This window comes from Medicago truncatula, chromosome 1 (assembly GCF_003473485.1).
Source record: "Medicago truncatula cultivar Jemalong A17 chromosome 1, MtrunA17r5.0-ANR, whole genome shotgun sequence".
Lineage (NCBI taxonomy): Eukaryota > Viridiplantae > Streptophyta > Magnoliopsida > Fabales > Fabaceae > Medicago > Medicago truncatula.
Genome location: NC_053042.1, coordinates 13,926,669 through 13,949,697, shown reverse-complemented (window position 1 = coordinate 13,949,697; position 23,029 = coordinate 13,926,669). Strand labels below are relative to the sequence as shown.

The window sequence follows — 23,029 nt, the reverse complement described above, 5'->3', positions numbered from 1 at the left end:
GTGTAAATTAGCAAATTTCACTAATTTACACCCACTTTCATCATTTCAAATATTATTTCCTTAAAAGTTTTTCGTTATTACATGTTTTGTACTTTAAACATGTCATTGTCTTTTTTGTTTCTTTTTTTAAGGATCTTTTTTAAGTTAGTTACAAAACTGCCATTCTATTTAAAATTAATTAGAATATAAACAAAATGGTGTTTTAGTAAATTATAAGTGGGTGCAGCTTGCTAACTTGCACCTTAATGTTTTTAGGTGGATGTAAGTTAGCAGCTCCATATATATATTCACTGATAATTATTATAAACAAAAAATAACTTTTTAGATTGATTGAATAACTGATATACCTGATCTATTTAAATAATCTAATGAACCTAATAAACTGCTTTTTAGTTATAACAGTTACCGGTTATAAGAATAATCAGAGAAAGTATGTGTGAATAAATAGTATGTTCAAATGGTCGTGAATATCATGATCATCATAAAAAAAATGATTTTAATGTATAAAAAGAAATGCTAGGGGAGCGGACCATTTTGTACTTCATTTGTTTCATAATCAAAGTTTTGGAAATATAAATGTGATATTTGATGGGTCCAATATTTTAATGTATACTCCATCTGTTTCATTTAAATAGTCGTTTTTGAGTTGTGCCTTTTCATAAAGAAATAATTAATTGAGATGATTTCAATTATAAAATTAATATAATTTATTAAAACATTTTGATTAATTATAGTTAGTGGAGTAAAATTCAATAAATAAAGGTGTATAAATGGAAAAGAACACTAGATATTAAAGCGACAATTATTGAGACATGAAAAAAATGTTAAATGAAAAAATGTTAAAGTGACAATTAAAATAAGACGAGGGAGTAATACACTTACGAAACTTTCAAAACTATAATAATAAAAAGAAAAAAAATGGAGAGATCCCAACTCGAGACACACTTTTTTTTAACACTCCCTCAATTATTAATTCACGTCACCCAATAAAATAAAAAAATTATTGTAAGAAATACCAAAATTCATTCTTTTTACATTAACTCACAACACATCTAATACTAAAACTCACCTCACAAAATGAATAAGTGAGTAACCATAACTCAAACATCGACTCGTATATATATTATGTAATATTTCTATCAACTAAGCTAAGTCTCGATAACATTTACTTGCTGGATTATGCAGACCGATGCAAATTGGCTTCGAAATGACAAAGCTAAATGATTTGCAAAAAACAGCAATAACAAAATATTAAAACAAACTTCAATCACAAACTGCAAAATTAAAATATAAAAATACAAGATAAGTGATCAGTTGTATATGATATTGTATTTGTTGTATATGATGTTATATTTGTGTCAAATATTTTGTATTTAGTTATCATTTCTCTAATATCATAGATAAAAATGGAGAGAATTCCAACTCATGTTAGAGACACACTTTTTTAAGATACCCTCAATTATTCATTCTCGTCACCCAATTTCCGTTTGGATTAGCTTATTTTAGAGATTATATAAAATAACTTATGCAAATACATAAATTTTTATGTATTATTTATAAGTTTTTAAGGTAGTTTATGAAAAAACCATTTATAAAGATACAAATTTTGTTAGTGAGAGCTTATAAATTAAAAGAAAGCTTATTTATTTACATAAACTATTTTTCATAATCTCAAAATAAGCACAAATAAAACAGGGCCTAGGAAAACAAATCCTAACTAATAGTAAGTTAATATATTACTTTTTTTCTTCCAATTAGTCTAAGAGACTAAAACTCAACTCATAAATTAAATAAATGGGTGTCAAGAATTCAAACATCAGCCCATATATATATATATATATATATATATATATATTATGCAATATATCTACCAGTTTAGATAAGTCATGATCACATTTAATTATATTAAGTTTAATTACTCCCTTTCGGTCTTTTTTATAAGAGATAAATTGGTCAATTAAAATTGATGTATTTGGTTCATAATAGATAGACTAAATACATTGGATTTTGTTGCCTCATTTGTTTAAAAAAAAAAAAAAAAAACCTGAGGGAGAGTATATTATCATACCTATCATAATTTTTGAAAGAGAAATTATATTTGTACAACCATTCTGTAACAATTTTTTGACAAATATTTCTCTCATAGTGGCATTATGTTCTTATTCTCTCTATTCATCTGTGTACTATTGTCTTTTACTAATAAAAAAGAAAAAAGGAATTATCATCAAAGTGTTCTTAAATGGTTGTTCAAATATCAATTTTTTTTTAAGACATTGACCTCTTACCTGCTGGATTGTGAAGACCGATGCAAATTGGCTTCGAAATGAAAAAACTAAATGATCCGCAAAGAACGGCAATAACAAAATATTAAAACACACTTCAATCACAAATGAGTAATGCTAGCATCAGGCGCTTTGACACTCTCGTTAAGCACTCCCCCTTTTAGTGGTCCACGTCATACTATTCTTTTAACTTTTGACTTGGTTACCGGTTCACCAAAATCAACACATTTAATTGTTTTTATTTTTTTTAATGGATATCCCAAACAACAAGGCATTTTCCCGCGCCTAAGAATATCTCTTTCCTTATCTCACACATCGTTGTTTCAACTATCAGAAGCTCTACCATTCTGCCATTGTTTCATGCAGAAAGTCCCCAAAGGATAAGCACCACCACTCTGTCACTTCTTGGTGTTTTTCTCTCACAATTCCAACAAAAGAGTAAGAGTATTTCACTTTTTAAGATACGTTTTTGCTCTCCTCTTTGTCAATGCATGTGATTCCCCTGTATTAAAAAACATGAATTTGGTACTATCACTTTGTCTTTGAAAATATTTTATTGAGTTTTTTATGTTTGTTCAACATGTATTGATAATTAGTTGTAACTATTTTTATACATATATTAGGAATTAATGGAACCCATTGATGAAAACGAAGAGCATGTTATAAATGAGACCGTCAATAGTGATTCATATGTTGGTGATTTAGATGCTAACAATTTTGAACAACCTTCTCTTGGAATGGAATTTGAGTCACAGGAAGATGCTTATTCTTTCTATGTTCGATATGCTAAATGTGTCGGATTTGGTGTATCCATTAAAAGCAGTCGCCGTTCAAAAATTTCTAGACAATTTATTGATGTGAAATATGCTTGCACAAGATATGGGAAAAAACGAGAGTCGACCGCACAAAATCCACGTCCTTGTTTGAAGGTGGAATGTGAGGCTGGCTTACATATTAAAAGAAGATGTGATGGAAAATGGGTGGTCCATGGCTTCATCAAAGATCACAATCATGAACTTTTTCCAACATATGCACATTATTTTCCATGCCATAGAACAATCAATAAAGCTCAACAGAATTGTATTGAAACTTTGCAACATGTTGGAGTGAGAACAAGCAAAATCTTTGCCACAATGGCCAAACAACACGGAGGATATGAGAAAGTTGGTTGCTTGGAGAAAGATGTTAGAAATTATTTAGATAAGGACCGTCGTTTGAATTTAGAATCAGGAGATGCAAAGGCAATGCTGGAGTATTTTATACGTATGCAAGAAGAAAATTCAAGATTCTTTTATGCATTTGATTTGGATGATGATGGTCGTGTAAAAAATGTATTTTGGGTGGATGGAAAGGGTAGAGATGATTATAAAGTGTTTGGAGATGTGATTTCCTTTGATACTACATATATCACAAACAAATATAAAATGCCATTTGCTTCATTCATTGGTGTGAATAATCACTTTCAGTCAAGATTACTCGGTTGTGCATTACTAGCAAATGAGACCTCTGAGAGTTTCAAATGGTTGATGAAAACATGGCTTAAGGCAATGGGTGGGAAACCTCCAAATGCAATGATAACTGACCAAGACAGAGCAATGAAAGTGGCTATTGAAGAGGTATTTCCAAATACCCGACATCGTTTTTGTCTTTGGCATATACTTAGAAAGGTGCCTGAGAAGCTTGGTCATGTAATAAGAAATAATGAAGATTTCATGGGATATTTTGATGCATGCATATACAAGTCTCTGTCAATACAACAGTTTGAAGTTAATTGGGCAGAAATGGTAGAGAAATTTCAACTATCAAACTCAGAGGATGGGTGGATTCAGTCTTTATATGAAGAACGTAAACATTGGGTTCCTGTTTACATGAAAGATACCTTTTTCGGTGGCATGTCAACAACTCAAAGATCAGAGAGCATCAACTCTTTTTTTGACAAATATGTAGGCAAGAAAACTACATTGAAAGAATTTGTTGAAAAATATGAAGTTGCTTTGCAAGATAGGGAAGAAGCAGAAATGCATGCTGATTTTAATACATGGCATAAACAACCAGTTCTTAAAACTCCATCACCTTTTGAGAAGCAAATGTCAATGATTTATACGCATGAAGTATTCAAAAAGTTCCAAGTTGAAATTATGGGATTATCTGGATGTCATCTTAAGAAAAGGAATGAAGATAGTCAGCTCACCTCTTTTACAATATTCGACTTTGGAAATAGGGAAGAATTTGTTGTAGAGTGGGATGCATCGAAAGAGAAAATTTCTTGCATATGTTGTTTGTTTGAGTATAATGGGTATCTTTGTAGACATTCATTGATGGCCCTCCAATATAGTGGTATCTTTGCTGTCGCATCACACTACATATTGAAAAGATGGACAAAGGATATCAGAAGTCGGCATCATAAAAGAAAAGTTAATGAAGATATTTGTTCGAAGAAGGAGAGATATGATCGTTTGTATCCAAAGGCCTCTCAATTGTTGGAGGAAGGATCATTAACTAATGAGAGTTATAACTTTGCATGTCATGCACTGGAAGAGGCCTTGAAACAATGTGCATTCCTTAACCGATCCTTAAAAAATAGCCAAGAAAATAGCAGGAAGAGCACTTTGCTTGACAAGAAACTACTTGATCCTCAAGATTCAAAAACAAAAGGGGCACCGAAAAGAATAAAGAGCGGCATTGAAAGAGGTCGAAAGAGAAAATCTACTGGTAGCGTGAAAAAGGTTGGAATTTATTATTTTATCAAACTTCTTAACATATTATTATTTAACATGATTTCTGATTGTTGTGATTTTTGTTCTGTGATTATGTGAAATGAAGGCTGCAATCGTTGAAAAAGAAGCAATATTTGTCGCTGATGAAGTTGTCGCTGCATCAACATCAATGGTATAAAAGTTCATATTATGTAGGTGACTTTATAGATTTCATATTAAGTGGCTGCACATTGAGTACCCTGTTAATTATCTCCCATTTTCTGCTCATCTGTCAGGCAAAACAGTAGAGTTCAAGGAGTTGAAGAATCTTTAAGATATTTATTTTAAATTTTTAGTTTTACTCAACAGTACTCTCCTAAGTTTATATAAGCTTGTTTATGTTTCATTTTAGACTAAAAGATGTTTTCATTGGTTTAACTTTATAGCTTTGTTGTGTTAAAGGATTGGATCCTATATTACATTTGTTATCCTATTATGATTTATGACTATTTTGGCTATGCATATTTATCTCGTTAAAATAAAATGGAAAGCATATTTATCATCCTTTGAACTCTTGTTGGATTTTTTAATTCTGCTGTAGCAGATGATGGTCAATCAAAATCTACTAGAGTAGCTCCAATTTTTGTTCGTGAGGTATACTGTTATATGCATGTAATATATGACAGAAGGTGTGTGTTTATGATTAAGTACCCTGTTTTTTTTTTTTTTAACAAGAATAGAGTACCCTGTTAAATCTTATTTTAACAGTATTAGACTGTGTATCACGTGGACCACTAAAAAGTGGTTGGTTTTAATTTTTTTTGGATACTGATTATGAGTGTGGAGAAAATAAAATGGTAGCTAGGTGTTTCAGATTTTTCCTCGTTAAGGTGGGAAAGAATTAAAATGATTTTTTTGTCTTTATATGAGGTGAAAAGTGGTGTTGAATTCTTCAACGGAAAAAAACAAAAAAGAGTAGTGAAATAAAATAAAAAAAATAAATGCAATTGAAGCAGTTAGCAACTCAACCTATTCATCCGGTAACAAGTAAAGGCGTTGAAAAATAAGGTGACGTGGCGATTTGTACGGGAAAGTGTTGAAAAGCAACTGAGGAAGCGACTGATGCTAGCAGTGCTCATCACAAATTGCAAAATTTTACTTTATTAGTGAAGGAAAACAAATTAATGCATACCAGTTGTTGAAGAAACTCCAATATTTGAAATGAACAGAGTGATAACAAATTAAAATGCCATAAGATAACTTTCGTTCATTATTTTTGAGTTTTGGTTTTTGGTTTTTTTTTTTTGGTTTTTGCAGTAGGAATGGGAAAATAGCAAAAAACTGAAAGAAAAATTAATAAAACTGAAATAGTAAGAGATTAATTCAAGAATGAAAAGCGAAAGACAATGAGCAAAAGTATTTTTTGTTTAAGCTTAAGAGCAATAAACTCAGAGATGGCTTTGAGGTATTGAAAAACTATGTTTTTTTTTTTTTGAAAGAAAGAAGAACTATGTTAATATGTTTGGATATTGACTTGACTCATTAGATATTAGATATGTGAATATGAACACAAACCATAATAATTCAATTCAATCAGTGTAGTGCTGTTATCGTCTGCTACTGCAAGTGGAGCACGTGATTCTTGATTGCACATTTTCAAATTAAATATAATATTAATTAATTGATATATTCCAATCCAAAGCAATAAACTCAGGAATTGTCGGAACTATGTTTGGATTTTAACTTGACTCTTTGACGCGTGAATATGAATACAAAACACAATAATTCAATTCAATGAAGTTGCTGTTATTGAAAAATCTACGGAAAAATACAAATTTTCAAATAAATATAATATTAATTTGATACTCTATTCCAATCACGTTTTTATTTTCGTTTTATCTTCTTACTCTTTTATTCATTTTCTTTATTTATTGTTTCTAACGGATTAAAAAAAATTGTTGCAAAAGTTATTATTAAATGGTACAAATATATTACTATATAAATAAAGAGCATTTATATTTTATATCTACACTTTTGCTTTTTATACATCCATCCATCCAACATCATATCATATATTAATCCTTTAAAACAATTGATTTTTTTTTATATATTGAATAATTTATATATTTAGTTAAGAATTCAAAAAAGGAAAATTTGAATTAAAAATAAAACTTTTTTTATTTTTGAAAAGTTGATTACACAATTTTCAATACAAAAGTGACTATATTTACTTCCATAACCAGTGCTCCGGGGGCACCGGTTAACATCTTTCAAGAATCTAAACAAAATACATAAATTATTCAATGTAGGTAAAAAGTCAATTGTTTCATGCAAATAGGATCGGAGAAAGTATTATTTTATTTTCTTTATTTCTATTGGTAGATCGAATATTGAATGTCTAAAAATTATTTTCCATAGATTAGACTCTACTCTGCTATCAATTATTTATTTTTTTATTGTTTTCTTAGAATAGTCATATTATCCTTTTTAAAAGACTAATAATAGCAGTAATAATAAATAATGTATTCTCTAACTGTTCATTGTTATCTTTTATAAAACAAACTTTCTCGTTGCTATGTTTAAGTAAATGAAAATAAATTTTTGTGAGTAAATATTAATTTAATATTATAATATAAAAGATATGTTAAATTATAAATTCTAAATATTGATCGAAAACGATGAGTTTTTATTGAAAACAATTGAAGATTGAATGTTGAAATTACAGAAAGAAAAAGAAGACAGAAAAATATTTTGGAAAGAGTAAAAGAAATAAATTAGACGTGTGAGGTGCATTATATTATTGTGCATACATATAATCTAATGGTTATAAATATTGGTCTATTATGAACCAATACTTACACAGGTCCAAGCTAAATGCCACCTAAAACAAAAATACTAGGAGATTAAAGAGTCAAATCTAAAAGACAATGAGAAAAGCTCTTTTTTGTTTCAGTTCAAAAGCAATAAGCTCTGAGATGGGTTTTAGGAATTGGACTAGACTCTTAGGAAGAGAAACTTCAAGAAATCTTAGGAAGAGAATTTCATGAGATGCATTCTTAGGAATTGGACTAGACTCTTAGTAGATGCATTCTTAGGAAGAGAAACTTCAAGCCCTTTTGACTCTGTAGTAAATTAACTCAGTAAGTTGGTGACCAAAATAATTTAGTTATTGTACCCTGTACGTGATACACCTACTCCGATAAATATAGTTATTGTTAGTTAGTTGTCCTATGCAACTTCAACCCCTCTTAAATCCAATTAATTTCCATCTTCTTAAAAAAAAAATCCAATTAATTTCCATGGCCACTATTATTTAGATAAATCATTCTGGATGCAGTACACACAAAAAATATATAATAGTTTTAAAATATATATTATTTAATCTTTTTTCTCTTTTTATCTGACAAAAAATATATAATAATATTAAAATTAAGGGTTAATTAAGTTTTTAGTCCTTATAAATATTTGCAGTTTTGTTTTTAGTCTCTATAAAAATAAATCACACTTTTTAGTCCCTACAAAATTTTCTGTTAGTGTTTTTAGTCTCTGTTAAATTAAAATTTGTTTAATTATGCTTAAACTTCTAAATTTTTGAAAGATTTTTTACATACATGTTCATAACATCGTAAGACACTCTTTTGTAAAAAAAATTAGTTTTTTAACATGTAATGAATTAAATATGAATTTTTCTAAAAGCCAAATTTTCAAGATTATATTAATGAAAATTTGGACCTAATAATAAAATTTTAAGTTACTTTTTTGCGGATGAACTTTGTATAATATTCTAAGTAAGTATGTGAAAAATATGTTACAAATTTAAAGGTTTAAGCACAATTAAGCAAATTTTAATTTTACAAGGACTAAAAGTATGTATTAGTCCCTGTTAAATTGAAATTTGTTTAATTATACTTAAACTTTTATATTTTTAAATGATTTTTAACAGACATGTTAAGAATATTATAATAATCTCTTTTATAAAAAATTATAATTTTTTAACATGTAATGAATTAAATATAATTTTTTTTAAAACGCCAAAAATTCAAGATAAAACTAACGAAAATTTGGACCTAAAAATAAATTTTTGAGCTAATTTATTGTGGCGGAACCTTTTATAATGTTTTAAACAAGTATATAAAAAATTATTAAAAAAAATTAAAATTTTAAGCATAATTAAACAAATTTTAATTTAACAGGGACTAAAAACACTAACGGAAAATTTTGTAGGGACTAAAAACAAAACTGCATATATTTATAGGGACCAAAAACTTAATTAAACCTAAAATTAAATATATATAATTTAATCTTTCTTCAAGTGTGTGCCTATATATATATATATATATATATATATCTGATAATTATTATAAACAAAAAATAACTTTTTATATTGATTGATTAACTGATGTATCTGGTCTATTTAAATTATCTAATAAACCTAATAAACTGTTTTTTACTTATAATAGTGACCGATTATAATAGTGATCAGAGGAAGTATGTGTGAATAAATAGTACTTCCTCCGTTCCTTTTTAAGTGTCTTTTTAGGGTGAAATTTTCGTTTCTATTTAACTGTCGTTTTGGTATTTAAAGGGTATGATTTTTCAATCATACCCTTTGTCAATTATTCTTATAATTTTCAATAAAACTAATTAATGTTATATATTTGAAAACTAAAGTTTGTTTTAAAACAAAATTTGTTTCTTGTCATCTTCAAATTTAAACAAAATTTTGTTATCTATGATAATAGTTTCATGAAGAGTTAAAATTCTATAAATAACATGAGTAGTACTTGTTAAAAAATTTCAAGAGATATGCATAATATTTAGAAAATTGAAAATTGTTTGTTATGAGAGAAAGATAAAGCGCATAAAAATATAGGAATTTGTTGGAGAAAGAGAGTAGTAACAAAAAATTGTTTGTTACATATTAAATTTATTGGAAAGATAAAATGTTTGCAAAAAAAAGGAAATTATTAGTAGATTAAATTGAGGGTATAATAGGAAAAAAAGTGTGCAAAAATACACTTTTTTATTTTTATGTTAAAATTATAAAACGACACTTAAAAAGGAACGGAGGGAGTATGTTCAAATGGTTATGAATATCATGATCATCATAAAAAAAAAGATTGTTATGTGTAAAAAGAAATGCTAGGGGGATGGAGAGCCTCTCTATTTTGTACTTCATTTGTTTCATTATCAAAGTTTTGGACATATAAATATTTTAGTGTATACTCCTTCGTCTCATTTAAAGTCGTTTTAGAGTTGTGCTGGTTCATAAAGAAATAATTAGCTTAGACGATTTAAATTATAAAATTAATATAATTTATTAAAATATTTTTATTAATTATAGTTAGGGAGTAGAATTCATTAAATAAAGGTATATAAGTGAAAAAGAACACTTCCTTCCTTCCTTCAAAAAATTTTTTTTTGGAAAAGAACACTAAATATTTATTGAGACATAAATAAAAGGGTTAATAGTGCTTTTCACCCTTGTAATATACGTCATTTCTGTTTTTCGCCCCTATAAAATTTTCAGTTTGATTTGCATCATCGTAAAAAAAAAAATTCCGGAAAACACCCTTAATAGGCCATTCAAAAACCAAAATTTCTTAAAAAAAAAATTCTGAAAATGACCTATTAAGGATGTTTTTCGGAAAAAAAAAAATCTTACGAGAACACAAATCAAACGGAAAATGACATATATTATTACAGAGGTGAAAAACACTATTAACCCTAAATAAAATGTTAAAGTGACAATTAAAACAAGAGATAAGGGAGTAATACACTTAAAAAACTTTCAAAACTATACTAATAAAAAGAAAAAAAATGGAAAGATCCTAACTTGAGACACACTTTTTTTTAACACACTCTCAATTATTAATTCATGTCACCCAATAAAATAAAAAGATTACTGTAAGTAAAACCAAAATTCATTCATTTTACATGAACTCACAACACATTTAATACTAAAACTCACCTCATAAATAAATGAGTAACCATAATTCAAACATCAACGCATTTATATATTATAGAATATGTTTACCATAAGATCTAAGTCCCGATGACATTTACCTGCTGGATTATGAAGACCGATGCAAATTGGCTTTGAAATGAAAAAACTAAATGATCTACAAAGAACAACAATAAAAAAATATTAAAACAAACTTCAATCACAAATTGCAAAATTAAAATATAAAAATACAGTATAAGTGAACAGTCAAATATTGTGTGTTTTATTAGCATTTCATTTATTTTTGGTACAATCATTTCATTAATATCATAGATAAAAATGGAGAGAATTCCAACTCATGTTAGACACCCTTTTTTAAGACACTTTCAATTATTCATTCTCGTCACCCAATAAAGTAAAAAAGCTATCATAAGAAAAACTAAAATTCATTCATTTTACATCAACTTACAACATATTTCTGTTTGGATTTAGTTTATTTTAGAGTTTATATAAAACAACTTATGCAAATAAATAAATTTAATGTATTATTTATAAATGTTTAAGGTAGTTTATGAAGAAAAAAAATGTTCATGAAGATACAATTTTCATTAAGGAGAGTTTATAAATTAAAATAAAATCTTATTTATTTACATAAGCTATTTTTGATAATTTCAAAATAAACTCAAACAAAGCAGGGCTTAGGAAAACAAATCCTAACAAATATCAAATTAATCTATTACTTTTTTTCCTTCCAATTAATCTAGAGACTAAAAACTCAACTCATAAATTGAATAAATGGATGTCAAGAATTCAAACATCAACCCATGTATATATTATGCAATATTTCTACTAGTTTAGATAAGTCATGATGACATTTAATTATATCAAGTTTGTTTACTCCCTTTCGGTCTTTTTTATAAGAGATAAATTTGTCAATTAAAATTGATGTATTTGGTTCATAATCTAGACTAAATATATCGGATTTTGTTGACTCATTTGTTTTTTTTTTTTTTTTTTAAAAGACCGAAGGGGAAGTATATTATTATACTATTCATAAGTTTTGAAGAAGAAATTATATTTTTACAACCATTTTATAATAACTTTTTGACAACTATTTCTCTCATAGTTGGATTATGTTCTTAAACCTTCCCTTCATTTGTATTATATTGCTTTTTACTAATAAAAAAAGAAAAAAGAAGTTATCGTTCTTAAATGGTTATTCAAATATCATTCTTCTTTTTGAAGATATTGACCTCTTACCTGCTGGATTGTGAAGACCGATGCAAATTGGCTTCGAAATGAAAAAAACTAAATGATCTGCAAAGAAAACAAATTAGTGAAGGAAAACAAATTAAAACCAAATTGCAAAATATTAAAACAAACTTCAATCACAAATCGCAAAATTTTAGTCTATTAGTGAAGGAAAACAAATTAATGGATACCACTTGTTGAAGAAACTCCGATCTTTGAAATGAACAGACTGATAGGAAATTAAAAATGCAGCGAATATATATATGAGATAACTTTTGTTCACTATTTTTGAGTTTTGGTTTTTGGCTTTTTTTTTTTTTGTTTTTGCAGTAGGAATGGGAATTAAATAGCAAAAAACTGAAAGAAAAATTAATATTACAGAAATAGTAAGAGATTAATTCAAGTATGAAAAATGGAAGATAATGAGCAAAGGTATTTTTTGTTTAAGCTAAGAGCAATAAACTCAGAGATGGGTTTCAGGTATTGAAGAACTATGTTGGAGCAAATGTATTTTTTGTTTGGGTATTGACTTGACTTGACTCATTAGATACGTGAATATGAACACAAAACATAATAATTCAATGCAATCAGCGTAGTACTGTTATCGTCTGCTACTGCAAGTGGAGCACATGATTCATGATTGCACATTTTGTTAGTTGCAAATTCATAGCAACTTTATTGCAAATTAATTTTGTTAGGTGCAACTTCAATCCCCCTCTCTGATAGTTTTTATCTTCAACAAATGAAAATCGTGACAAAATTACCAAATGGGAAACAGCTATGAAGTGCACAGTGCTTGGTATGAATTTAATGATTTTCTCTTGGTTTTGTTAACCGGTGTTCCGGGACACTGGTCAAGAAATTTATAAATAGAATTTTTTTCTTGAAAATATAAACTGTCACTTTTTATTAAGTAATAATTACATTACTTTTTAATAAAAGCTTATTTTATTTGATTCTTAACCAATATCTCAGAAGCACCGGTTAACATTGTCCTTTTCTCTTTTATCTATCAATAAGAATGTTGGGCAAATTTAATTTCTTTTTTGAAGGAGTCGGGCAAATTTAATTGAAACCATCCATTTCCTGTAGGGTTGGGAATAGGTCAGGTCGGCCTACAGGGGCCTACGGCCTGGCCTGTTTTGGCCTGACCTGGCCTGGCCTGGCCTGTTTAGTTGATAGGTCAAGGCTTAGGCTTTTTAGAAAGCCTGTTTGGTTAAATAGGCCAGTCTTAGGCTTTCAGAAAAGCTTGTTAAGCTTAATAGGCCGGCCTATTAATACTTATTTATTAAAAAAAAAAAAAATTTATATTAAAATAATTGCATACATTAAAAATATAAACATTTCTTTATCTATCTATTAGTCCCTTAATAGACTTTGTTGTTATAGGCTTTAATCTAGGTAAAATTTATTTATAGTGAAGTAGGCTTTAAGGCCTGTTTAGCCTATTTAGTAGGCCAAATGAACTATTTGATGACCTTAATGTTAAGTAGACTTATAATTAGGCTTTCAGGCCAGTCCAGGCTTTTAAATAGGCCAGGTCAGGCCTAAAAAAACGGCCTATGATAGGCCATAGGCCAGGCTCAGGCCTGTAAATTTTTTCGTAGGCCAGGCTCAGGCCTATCAAAGCCTGGCCTATTCTCACCCCTAATTTCCTGCAAGATCATTAAAATGTTTAAAGTTTAAGCATTACTAAATAAATTTTAATTTAACATGATAAATACTACATGCTGAAATTTTTTATATACAAACCAAAATATATCAATTTTTGTTATAAGGATCAAAAACAAAATTGATTATATTTATGGGGATCAAAAACTTATTTAACTTAAATTAATAAAACAGAAATACAAAGAGATTAGTTCAAAAATCAAATCCGAAAAACAATGAGCAAAGATATTTTTTGTTTAAGCTCAAGAGCAATAAACTAAGAGATAAATTTCAAGCAATGAAGTTCAAATATTTGATACGATACAACACTGATACGTCAATACAGGAAAACTTCAAAATTTAAGATATGATACAACCGAGATACCTTAATAAAAAAATTAATTATAAACTACGTAGTATTAAAATGCAAAATACAAACAATGGACTAAAATTCAACAACAAAAAACAAGCGCAAACCTATACCAAATAAACATTTAACAAAAATAAGACACAAGAATAAAATTGTCTTCGCATGACAATCAACAAAAATAGCGTTCTCAAAATAACAAAAAGAGACAAAACAAGTCGTGAACAACAACTGAATATAAATATAAATAATATTGATAAACAAATCGCAACCTTGGAGTTCAGGGCACGGTTATGTCTTTCTTCTCTTCCTTCCGAGTTGACCGTTGATTTCTTTTGGGATAGATCCGGATTACCAAAGTACAGATTTCCATAGTCTGTTTTTGGGATTTTTTTTTTTTTGTTATTTGTTTTTTTCTTCTTGCTTTATGTTTTTTTTTTTTCCTTTTGAGGGTTTTCGCATAATCCCCTCTCCTTTGTATATATTTTCCCCCTTTTTTTAATAAATTTTTTTGAGTTTGGCGGCATAGGATGGAGGTTTCTCGAGGTACCAACCTAGTTGGGATGTCGATGTTGCCTCTTGATGTATGTTCTCTCTTCCTGTTTATAAAAAATAATAATAAAGAAAGTAAAAATTAGTCGATTACATATATGATATACCCCAAAAAAAGAACATCATTATTCAGTCAATTACATACCCCCTCCGATCACTATTATAAGTAAAAAATGTATTTTTAGGTTCATTAAATAATGAATGTATTTAATCTATATTATAGACAAAGTACATAAATCATCCAATGAACCTAAAAAGTGGCCTTTTGCTTATAATGTGACCGGATGGATTATATCCCAAAAATAATAGAAAATCATGTATCCCACGCGTATTATTTTTTCACCACTCGAGGCAGTGGAGTACGTGGTACATGATTGCACATTTTCTAATCTTTGTATGACAAAAATAAACAATATTCATTGAGGAATGTCAAAGACACTCATTTTTTAACCCTCTCTCCAACGTTCATTCTTTAATTGGATGAAACCAATGTATGACTCTCCACTTTAAATGGTATCCATTTTCAAAGTGTAAGACCCACAATGATTTAAACAATAAACAAGTGTGTGTTAGAGAGTGTCACTAGCACTGCTCATATTCATTTATTCAAATTCAAATTGTTTAAGTACATTGACACATTATAGATTCAATGTCACTAAAAACAAAAAGAATGAATATGAAAACAAATTCACAACATCCATGTTAATATCATAAAACAACAAAATACACATGCTTATAAATACGACTATAATCTAGCCACCAAAATGCTCCTGTTTTTAGATCTGCAACGTTAACAATGCAAAAATCATTGATTGAATCTGTACTTGATCAAAACTAATATTTCAACCTGAATCAAATAGACACCACACTAAAACGTTAAATCAAAAACACACTGCACAAAGACAAAAAATCAAAATAAACAAAGTCATGCTAGACGACGCAATCACAAAACCAACGAAAGAAAACTGAAAAATGTGAAAAATCAATTACTTAACTAAAAGAGAAGGGAAAACAATTCAAATTGATGATTTCGAGTCAAAATTGACCATAAATCAACCCTCTTTTGTAGATCAAAAGAAGAAAAGTTGTGACGACAAGTTTGGAAAAGAGAAAAGAGAAAAGAGAGAAGATTGTAACAATTTTTTGTTATCTAATGATTGTACCAATATCATTACTCTAAATTAATAACTCTTATATTATACTCTCTATGTTTCACAATGAATGTCGTTTAAGATTTTGAAACACATATTAAGAAATGGAATGAAACAATCATTATACATAACATTTTTACGAAATTGTCCTTACTTTATAAAAAAAATGACAAACTTAAAGTTTGATTGAAAATTATGTGAGAGAAAAGTTGGAGTATTTATTGAGGATAAAGTTGGAAGAAAAAAATTAAAATTGTATTAGAAATGTAAAGTAACATTTATTTTAAAACAATTTTTTTAGTTAAAGTGACACTCATTATAAAACGGAAAGAATAGATATACACTCTTGTTTTTTATACATTTGTCCAACACCATATCACTTCTATCATTTTACTTTCTTTATTTATAATGGTAGATTTGATATTAAATGTCTAAAAATTATTTTGCATAAAGTAGACTTTGTCCTCTACGAATTAATTTTGTTAGTTGTACTGGCCTAGTGGGTGCGTGATACACCTAATATATATATCCTTCGTTCCTTTTTAAGCGTCTTTTTTGAAGAATTTTTTTGTTTTTATTTAACTGTCACTTTCAAAGTTCAATGCAACATTAAATGATGTTTTATTAATATACCCTTAGTTATTTATTGTGGAGAGAGAAATATATGAAATAAGATATTAAATAAATAAGGTCATTATAGTAAAAATATAACTTATTGCATCAAAAGTAGTAACAATTATTGATTGTCTTGGTTTATGTAAAATACCAAATGTGACAATTAAAAAGGAACGGAGGTAGTGTGTGTGTGTGTGTGTGTATATATATATATATATATATATATATATATATATATGGTTTTGCTAGAAGACACATTTTATGAAGGTGTCTTTTAACAAATTATTCTATGAACATTTGTTAAAAGATACCAACTAATTTTTATGAAGGTGTCTTATAACAAAGTTATAATTAAAAAGTGGAAATCACACTGATGTGTTAAGGTAATTTAACTTTTATCTTTAATTTCTCTCTCCTTGCAATTAATGAACCACCCTCTTTGTTAAGAATTGGAAGCAACATCATCCCTGTTCGTCTACCTCTTCATTTATAAAGAAAACCATATGAATTTTACCTTCATGTGTACCTCTTTATTCATTATTCCATTGGAGTTGAAGATAAAAACAAGAATTATAGACATTTGATGTTCCCTTGCACAGCTCTTTCGAACAAAAATGTTACCTTGCACAGTTGTTTAAAATTTAATGGATTTTTTTTTAAAGACTTAACAGAATTGTTAAGTTTGACGATATTGACAACACAAAATTTCCAGAACAGGAGGTCCACAAATTTGAGCATTAATCCTTAGTCAAATAGGAAACAAAATTGAAATGGTAAAACAGTGATTCTAATCTAAAGACTAATTAAACAATGATATTAATATGAGAACATGGATGATTTGCAGCCATGAGAGATAAGAATGTTGGACCAAGAGGCAGTGGCGGATCTTGAGTTTATTTCTTGGGGGTGCCAAATAGTTTTAGAATATATACTAAAACGTTTCAAAAAATATATAATTTTGCAAACTGGTGTGATGGTACAATTTCATGAATGTAACTTTACGGATGTCGGTTCAATTCCCCACTAGGTCCATTTTTTTGTGTAAAATATAAAGAATTCGCTGGAAAAATATAAAAAGAGGGTGCCATGGGGCGCGACATTTACTTGTTTTAAAGACCACATGACCGCTGTAACACCAATATATTTGTTGTAATGTTATGACTAATAATATGCTATTTATATAAATGTTGGGGGTGCAGTGACACCTGGGGGTCTCTAAAGAGATCCGCCCCTGCCAAGAGGGATGATTCATTTATTGCATGAGAGAGAAAATTAGTTAAATTACCTTCACACCCATTTGATTTAGTGGCATTTAAAAAGAATAGTGTGGGTTTTTGTTCGAAATGTAAAAGGTGTACAATGCTAAAACACACCTTCTATTTTTTGAGTGGATGTGCATTAGCATTACCCTATATATATATATATGATTTTGCTAGAATAAACTCAATCATTTTCATGAAAGTCCATTTTAGCATCCAATACCTTTTTCTTTGGACAAAAAAATCAATTTACTACTCCTCCGTCCCGAAGTAGCTGAGCCATTTTTTTCTTTTCACACGTATTAAGACAAATGTATAAATGAAGGAGATAGAAAAATGTTTTAAGTGCTCTTGTTAAGTATTGGTGCATTCTCCATTATCATAAATGCAAAGTGGTATATATTGAATTGGAAGTTGTGAAAGTAGTATTAATTAGAGTTATAAAGGGGAAAAAATAATTAATATTGTATTGAAAGTGAAATAACTCTGTTATTTTGGGACATTTTTTTTGCAAATGACACAATTATTGTGGGACGAAGAGAGTAACACTAATGGATACTTTAATATAAGGGTATAAAGGTATTTTCGAATTCTTATTAATTGTGTCAACACTCCTTTTCTCTCTCCATTTATTGTTCTAAAACAAATCCAAAGAAAGAGAACCCGTCTTCTTCCTCTTCCTATAGAACATGCCAAATAACATGAACATTCAAACAAATAACATGAACATTCAAACAGCTCGGAACATAAAAATTCAGCACCAACTAAATTAAAAACGCGATTCCAAAATAGAAGTAAATAAAAGGTTGTAGAAGCTAATAAGAATTGGAGAGTGCCGATGGGATGAGTGGTGGTATTGTGATGGAAGATGTTATCATGGTTTTCGGGTGCCAAGCCATTAATTGGACTTGAACCTTTCGACCGTTGATATCTCTCTTTTTTCTTGGGAAGGGTAAAAGGAGAAAAACCCTTAAAAAGTTCTAGATTCGGGGGTCGTTTTCACTACGGGAAGGTGTTAGGCACCCGGAGCGATTATGGTATTCCATAAGAACCGTTCTCCTAAGTTTATTTCTACGCTTTAGTTTTATTGCTTATTTGTAAAAAAGAAGGTATGATTAGTGAAGAATGGGGGTGAGAAGAAGTAGAATTTTGATTTTTATTTCGGCTTGGAGGGGTTAAAGTCCCTTGCCTACGTACCGTTTTACGGGATCAAAATCGGCGTAGTTCTTGCTAAAAAGACTTGTTGTTTTTTTGTTTTAATTGTTTGATTTTAAATTTTGAAAATGATTTTGAAGAAGGGGATTGAGAGGCTTCATGAGCATTAGAGTATGAAAAAGTGGGGGTTTGTTTAGTGATTTTGCAAAAAAGTCTAAATGATTAGATTTATTTGAGAATTTTATTAAGAAAATAAAAGGTGAAAAGTTGTTGGAGTTTTGACTCCATTTTTATGAAAAATATTTGAAGCGAGTTTGTTTGCATATTTTTTGGAAAAAAGTTGGATTTTCTCTAAGTGTTTAAACCTAAGCACTCATCTAACCATACAATCCTACGCATACATCTAAGGTGAGTGTGTGCGTGTCGGTGCGTCATAGTGTCCATAGTCCATATTACAAAAATTGCCTAAATACATTCTATGGCCCCTTTGCCAAGCTACAAACCAATGATAACAAATTACATTACCAAATGAATTAAAACTTGCAAAAGATAAATGCTAGGCTAAAGAAAGTGGAGGGAATGCTAAATGGGATGCATGAAACATGGAAATAAACTTGTTAGTGAAATAAAGCATAAAGAGTAGCAAGAGGCAAAGACGCATAAAATGCCATAAAGATAGTAATAAAATGGTAATAAAAACCCAAAATTTTGATATAAGAACTAAGGCATTTGTAGCTTCTAATTCTCATGCTATAGCAAGTTTGAAATAGTTTCTTTTATCTCAAGCTATAATTATGGGATCATTAGAAACAAACAAGCTTAGTTTCATGCCAATTTTGAGATAGAATTAGCATCTTATTACTTTCTAGAATATGCATACGTTGCTCATACAATCAAGGTTTCATGAATCCATTTAAAACAGCAAAATCAAGATAGGATCGTAGGTGTGAGCACCTCACATTAACATATCAAATGGCCTTTATCACATTTTCACAAATCAATGATAGAATTGACAAAACAATCATAAGAAATAATCCAAGAAAGAATTAAAATGCCATGGATTAATCATACAAGAATTTTGCCAATTCCAGCGTGCAAAAATGCCATAAAACATCAAGAAAATGTCAAGAAGTAAGCATGGATTTTCTAGGAAATTTATCAAGATTTTTAAATCAAGACATAGGTTCAAATAGCAAAGAAGAACAGTGCAAATAGCAGAAAAAACAAAAAAACGTAAAGGAAAACTAAGCCCAAACCAAAGCCCAATCACTAAAAGATCCGGATGCACAGGGAGCGTTGGATTGATCCAGGGAAGGAAACCCTAGATCCAACGCTCAGGATTGAAGGGATTGGACCGGTCTTGAACCGGTCCGGTTCAGTTGCCTATATAAACAAGCTAGCACCGGTTTTTTCATTTTTACAAAACCTTTCTCTCTCTACACTCAGAGCTTCTCTCTCTTCTCTCTAACATAAGCTCACCGGATTCTGGGTTGAGCCACCGTGAGAGATGAAGGTCTGGCTGGAGCCACCGTAGGCTCGCCGGAACCTTCATCTTCTCCGGTGAGCTCCCTAGGGTTCCGGCGAGCTTTCAACCCAGAATCTGATGAAAATCACATCATTCTCTTCGTCTTTTCATTGCGATTACGGTTCTGGCCTTGGTTTTTACAAACACTACGTGAATCAACGCGAATCTGGTCTTCTCACTTACGTTTTTTCGCAAAATTAGGGTTTGCTCTTTTTGATGAAATTCTTTGAATCTTTTTTGAGATTCTGTTGATTCACGTACTGATGGTCCCTTTTACGAAAAGATGAAGAGATTAACGGTCTGGATGATGTAGATCTGCGCTTTTGGTGTTACGGTTTTTGGAAATCTTTTAGGTTTTTGGCTTAAATGTTTTCAACTTCACAGATCTACATCTTCTCTGAGTTTGTTATTGACTTTGATGATGAGAATGATGAAGATTCACGTGTTTACCTGAGTTTGTATGGAGATTGTTGATTTCTTCAGAAAATCTTCAAATCTTGTTTCTGTTTTGATCTGATTTCGTTTCTGGAGACTGAAAATAAATCAGTGTGGTCCTTGCTAGCCTTGAATCTTCATCTTCTTCGGTGTAAACCCTAACTTCTTTTCTTCTTCTTCCTTCGAATCTCTGCGATCAGCACTCGTAGCTTTTTGCCATAGGTGAAGAGCTCGTGCTTCGAATTGCAGAGTTTGCAATTCAGTGATGATGATTCAATTGAATCACTGAGAATTGCAGTAACAAACCAGTTCAGCTTTTCTGGATTTTGCGTTCTGGAAGTGGTTTAGGTTTTCGCCATTGATGAATGTTGAAGCTTTTTCTGTTTGATTCGTAACTGACAAGAGAGAGAGTGTGATTCTGTGTTTATGAGTTGGCACTTGATGAATGGAAAACGTGTGAAATTCATTGCCACTGTGTTGCTTTTATAGCTGACAAGTGTGCATCTGAACCAATGAGAACAGGACACCTGGATCTGGAAAAAAAATGGCACGGCCTTGCAGTTTTGGACTTTGAGGACCTCCCTGCAATTTTGTAAAATATGGGACTGGACTGCAATTTTAAAAATAGAACTAAAAAGAACATAAAGATTGGACAGTTTGGACTTAAATGCAATTTTAAAAAGTTGAAGGATTTAAAATGCAAAGTAAAAATAAAAATGAACTAAAATATGTAATTTGACTAAACGTAAAGCGAAACAAAAATAAAACTGACAAAACGGACTAAAACGAACCAATGGCCTAAATGAGGTACTTCAAAGTAACCTCCCTATGTCAAAATTTCGTGTGAAATGACCAAAATGCCCCTAGGGCTAAAAATGACCTAAACTGACTCAAACAGACTTGACACTGACTCAGACGCAAGTTTGAAATGAATTTTAACAAGGTTTACTGATGAAATGTTAAAATTCTGAGAAAGACTCAGAGACAGTCACAAGGATGAAAATGGGTCCCACTGCAGGAAATGACCAAAATACCCTTCTGTATGACTTTTTTTGCAAATTTTGAAATAAACTGTAGAAAAAGCAATGTAATGATTCAGAGACACTTTTGAATGACTTACAAGACAAGTAAAGACATTTCGAAAGGTTTTATGCAAGAAAAACATAGGTAAAATTGTGATTGAAAATACTGCGAGGCAGAGACAATTTGAACTGTGCAGTTGAAATTTGATAATTGACAAAGTTTGAAATGAAATTGGGCCCAGTATTTTTAGGTCCAAAAACAGGGTATAACAGCTGCCCCTACTTAAGTTTCTTTGTCTGGAGAGTCAAGAGACGGAGTCTTTGGCTTGACAGGACGAAGATACTTAAATATTAACATTTGCACTGTGTTTGGACGTAAAAATACGCCTACCCATTTTCAAATAATATGCATGCTATGCATCATTTGGATTATAAATGCAAGACCTCATGGAGGTTGGAATTAACAAAATATGTCGTATCCATTGCGGGATTGGTAGACATTGACAAAGATAGTGAATAGCAGAGTAACGGGAAACTAGAAACAAGTTGGATAGGTACAAGCTGTTCTTGGATTCGAACTAGCCACTTGACCGGGAATGAAACAAACAGACAACTGCGAGTTGTTCTTATGGATTCGAACTGGTCACTTCACAGGGGATAGAGGTTACTGGACAAACATGAGTTGTTCTTATGGATTCGAACTGGTAACTCACTTGGGGATATTGGAAAGTGCGAGTTGTTCTTATGGATTCGAACTGGTGACCCAACTGGGAAAAAGAGAAAATTGGCAAGTACGAGTTGTTCTTAAGGATTCGAACTGGTTACTCGACTGAAAGCAAGGCAAATAGACAGGTGCGAGCTTGTTCTTGGATGCGAACTGGTTACTCCACCGGAGACAAACAGATAGATAGGTACAAGCTGCTCTTGGATTGAGCTGGGCACTTGACCAAACGGAAACATATTGACAGGTACAAGCTGCTCTTGGATTGAGCTGGGCACTCGACCGATAACATAAGCAAATTGATAGGTACAAGCTGTTCTTGGACTTGAACTAGCCACTTGACCGAACAGAAACATATTCACTGGGGATTGGTTTGTTGACAAAATATAAATTGAGATTGACTT

General features: G+C 30.1%; 2 protein-coding genes across 2 annotated transcripts in view; one reads left to right on the top strand and one right to left on the bottom strand.

Annotated features, from left to right (window-relative positions):
- Nucleotides 1–12,865, bottom strand: part of LOC112421171 (uncharacterized) — a 32,155-nt gene extending 19,290 nt beyond the window's left edge. Inside the window, exons 1-3 of the mRNA XM_039830137.1 lie at nt 12,365–12,865; nt 12,183–12,239; nt 11,045–11,100 (exon numbers count right to left, since the gene is read on the bottom strand). The gene's annotated coding sequence lies outside the window, so the exon portion shown is untranslated. The remainder of the gene's footprint in view (nt 1–11,044; nt 11,101–12,182; nt 12,240–12,364) is intronic.
- On the top strand, nt 2,912–5,286 carry LOC112418473 (protein FAR-RED IMPAIRED RESPONSE 1-like). The gene is made up of 3 exons (XM_039830135.1): nt 2,912–5,008; nt 5,106–5,171; nt 5,275–5,286. Exons 1-3 carry the CDS (start codon nt 2,912–2,914, stop codon nt 5,284–5,286), a joined length of 2,175 nt encoding a protein of 724 aa, XP_039686069.1.
- Nucleotides 12,866–23,029: the final 10,164 nt, after the last annotated feature.

Excerpts from the sequence above, each read along its gene's own strand:
- LOC112418473 (XM_039830135.1), top strand. The coding sequence starts at position 2,912 with ATGGAACCCATTGATGAAAACGAAGAGCATGTTATAAATGAGACCGTC. Across the intron at positions 5,009-5,105 it reads CTACTGGTAGCGTGAAAAAG|GCTGCAATCGTTGAAAAAGA; the intron begins GTTGGAATTTAT and ends TGTGAAATGAAG.